The sequence below is a fragment of the Austrofundulus limnaeus genome, unplaced genomic scaffold (assembly GCF_001266775.1).
Source record: "Austrofundulus limnaeus strain Quisiro unplaced genomic scaffold, Austrofundulus_limnaeus-1.0 Scaffold56, whole genome shotgun sequence".
Lineage (NCBI taxonomy): Eukaryota > Metazoa > Chordata > Actinopteri > Cyprinodontiformes > Rivulidae > Austrofundulus > Austrofundulus limnaeus.
This window is the reverse complement of record NW_013952458.1, coordinates 1761332-1763949: the sequence shown is the minus strand read 5'-3', so window position 1 is coordinate 1763949 and position 2618 is coordinate 1761332. Positions and strand designations below refer to the sequence as shown.

General features: G+C 35.4%; 1 protein-coding gene across 1 annotated transcript in view; it reads right to left on the bottom strand.

The window, feature by feature from the left end:
- Positions 1 to 2618, bottom strand: part of LOC106518149 (CUB and sushi domain-containing protein 3) — a gene marked incomplete at both ends in the record, with an annotated part of 95163 nt that overhangs the window by 4023 nt on the left and 88522 nt on the right. Inside the window, 1 exon segment of the mRNA XM_014009282.1 lies at positions 2347 to 2424. Coding sequence (XP_013864736.1) covers positions 2347 to 2424 — 78 coding nt within the window.

The window sequence follows — 2618 nt, the reverse complement described above, 5'->3', positions numbered from 1 at the left end:
GGTTGGTTGGTTGGTGGACACTAAATAGCAAAGGGATTTTTTTATTCCTTAGAGTAACAAGGTTAACTTACGTAATATCTACAAATCACTAGCAATTCTGTGGAATATACAGTATTTACAAAACACCATATGATTACCATGCTGTTTACACCTTTTTCTTTCCTAGAGAAAGAGTTATGCACAACTTGTATATAAATAAAACAACACAGAGGATAATTTATATTTTCAGAGGAAGATCTCTCTTGCACAAAAAATACCATTTGCCTGCTGTTTTCAAACCTAATAAAGCTAGTTTTATTACAGTGGAACTAAAATATTACTGTTGTCTCTCTAAAAAAAGCCTTTTGATGTATTACACTTTACCTACCGCAGTGATTTAAGCATGCATACTTGTATATTTGGTGTACTTTTAGTGACAATTGAAAAACATTGAGGCATACACTTATATTTGCAGATGTACATATATTGCACAATTAACTATAATGCACAGAGCAGTAAAACGTGTGTCGATTGAGTRGGTTATGTGAAAATGGGGATGGTAAAAGAGGGAGCAGACAACTTGTATAATAAAGACACAAAGCAATGTAAAAGTAAGATGGAACTGCATAGAAAAAAAATAAATCTTTTGGGCGCTGACAGCTTTAATAAGTGAAACTTCAATGAAGAAGAAGAAAGGAGAAAAGTTCTACTTCTTGGARATTTCTCAAGCTTTTTGTGCCTGTCCTTCCAGAGGTGGAGCGCTGAGAGGGACTGAACATTATTAAATAATATGAACACGGCCATTTTTTCCATTACACCACATCAAATGACAACTTGGTTATTAGCACCTTCACAGTTACCCTTCAGGCTGCCTGGTGGAAGAGTAAGTTTTAAAAAGTGACTTATTGTTGCACATAGATATTTAACAAAGTTTTGGAAATTGTGGAAATTTAAAAAGAGGAGTAAATTAACTATTAGCTCAGATGAATATTATAGCGAGATTAAATTCAGAGGTTTTATGATTTATAAAAAAAGACGGAAAGAAATTCTGATAAGTTAGTTTCTCCTTGATAATCCTGCTGTCGGGCTGCATGAATGCGGGAATGTTTCCATAAACTCAGTAATTGCTTTGATGACCTCAACAACCAGAGCATAAAGGTGTTTCAGAGAAGAAAAGAGCAAAGAGGGGATGTGAATGCATGGGTAAGGTTAGAAAAGAACAGGCAAGGGGGTGTTGGGTGATAAACAGGATCACAGAAGCTGATTCGCATTCCCTGATCAAGCCCGGAGCAAGCAAGCCAAAACAAACCACGATTAAGCTTATCAGAGCAAGCCATGATTAAATATATCAAAGCAAACAAAGACGAGGCAAGACACCATGACCTGAACATATATACACGGAAAGTCAAAGCACAGAAAACACACAGCAGTCAGGCGGAATGCAGAAGAAGTGTTCTTTAGAAAGGCTTTTTTGTATTTTCAACACGTTTGTGAACAGCTAAATCCATCAAAATTTGCCAATGATATATTTTACTAGAGCTGCACAATATATTGTTTGAGCATTGTCAATGTACGGGTGCGCAACAGTCAAATCGCAGGTCCTGTGATGTAGGAAGCAAATAAATCAACATGTAAACCACAAGTCGTTGCACTTAAAGGTGGCATGATATGGCTTTTATTTTGACGGGTTTCTTCCACTGTGGGTGGCTTTGTGTAAGAAAATAAACTTCTGGAATAATAATGGCGGCATTGTTTTAGAGAAATGTTGGTAAAGTCTCGCGCTGTGGAGGAAGACGACAACGTTTTTGATGAAAACAAAGAGGAAAAAAGTAAAATGGGTTTTAGCAAATGCTAATATTTAGCATGACGGAAACTAAGCTCGACACTGAGGCAACACGTTAACACAATTCATGTCGGCACATGATAGGAAATGTGTCCTCAGGTCCCACCAAAATAAAAGCATGCAATAAAACATAACCAGATTAACTCTCAAAAAAATCCTTAACATGCACAAAAGAGATAAGATCAGTCAACATAACATGACAGCATAACTTAATGTGTGCTTCAAGTCAWTTGTTGAAAATTYCTAAAAATCGCAATGTAAATATTTTCTAATATCGTGCAGYCCTAAATTTTACTGTCACCACTATTCAAACAATGATCAGAACATGAAATTTATGTGATAAAAAATGCTTTTGTCTTATATGCACAAAAGTGTTGAACAAAAAAGCTCTTTGAAAATATTGTAAAATAAAAACAAACCTTAAAAAAAGAAACAAAAGCAGTCCAAGCACCTCCCACATATAAAATTCATGAGATAGAATCATTAGTTCATTAGCCAAAAGGGACATTGAGATTTGAACTCACATATTGAAAACTTGTTGCTGGAGTCTTTGCCAGGGAATAATTTAACGCCTCGCGATTTAAAATCTACTGATCGCTTCACTGCGGAAGAGAACAGAACACAGAAAAGAGGAGAAAAATCATATTAGATAACAGATTGGATAGGGGAGAAAAAAGAGCTAGCAAAGAATATTTCTAAAAAAACCTGAAAGAATTGGCTAAATCTTCTCTCTCGCAACGATGTGAGAGAGAAGAGAAAAGCAAAAAAATAAATAAACAAAACAAAACAATACAAT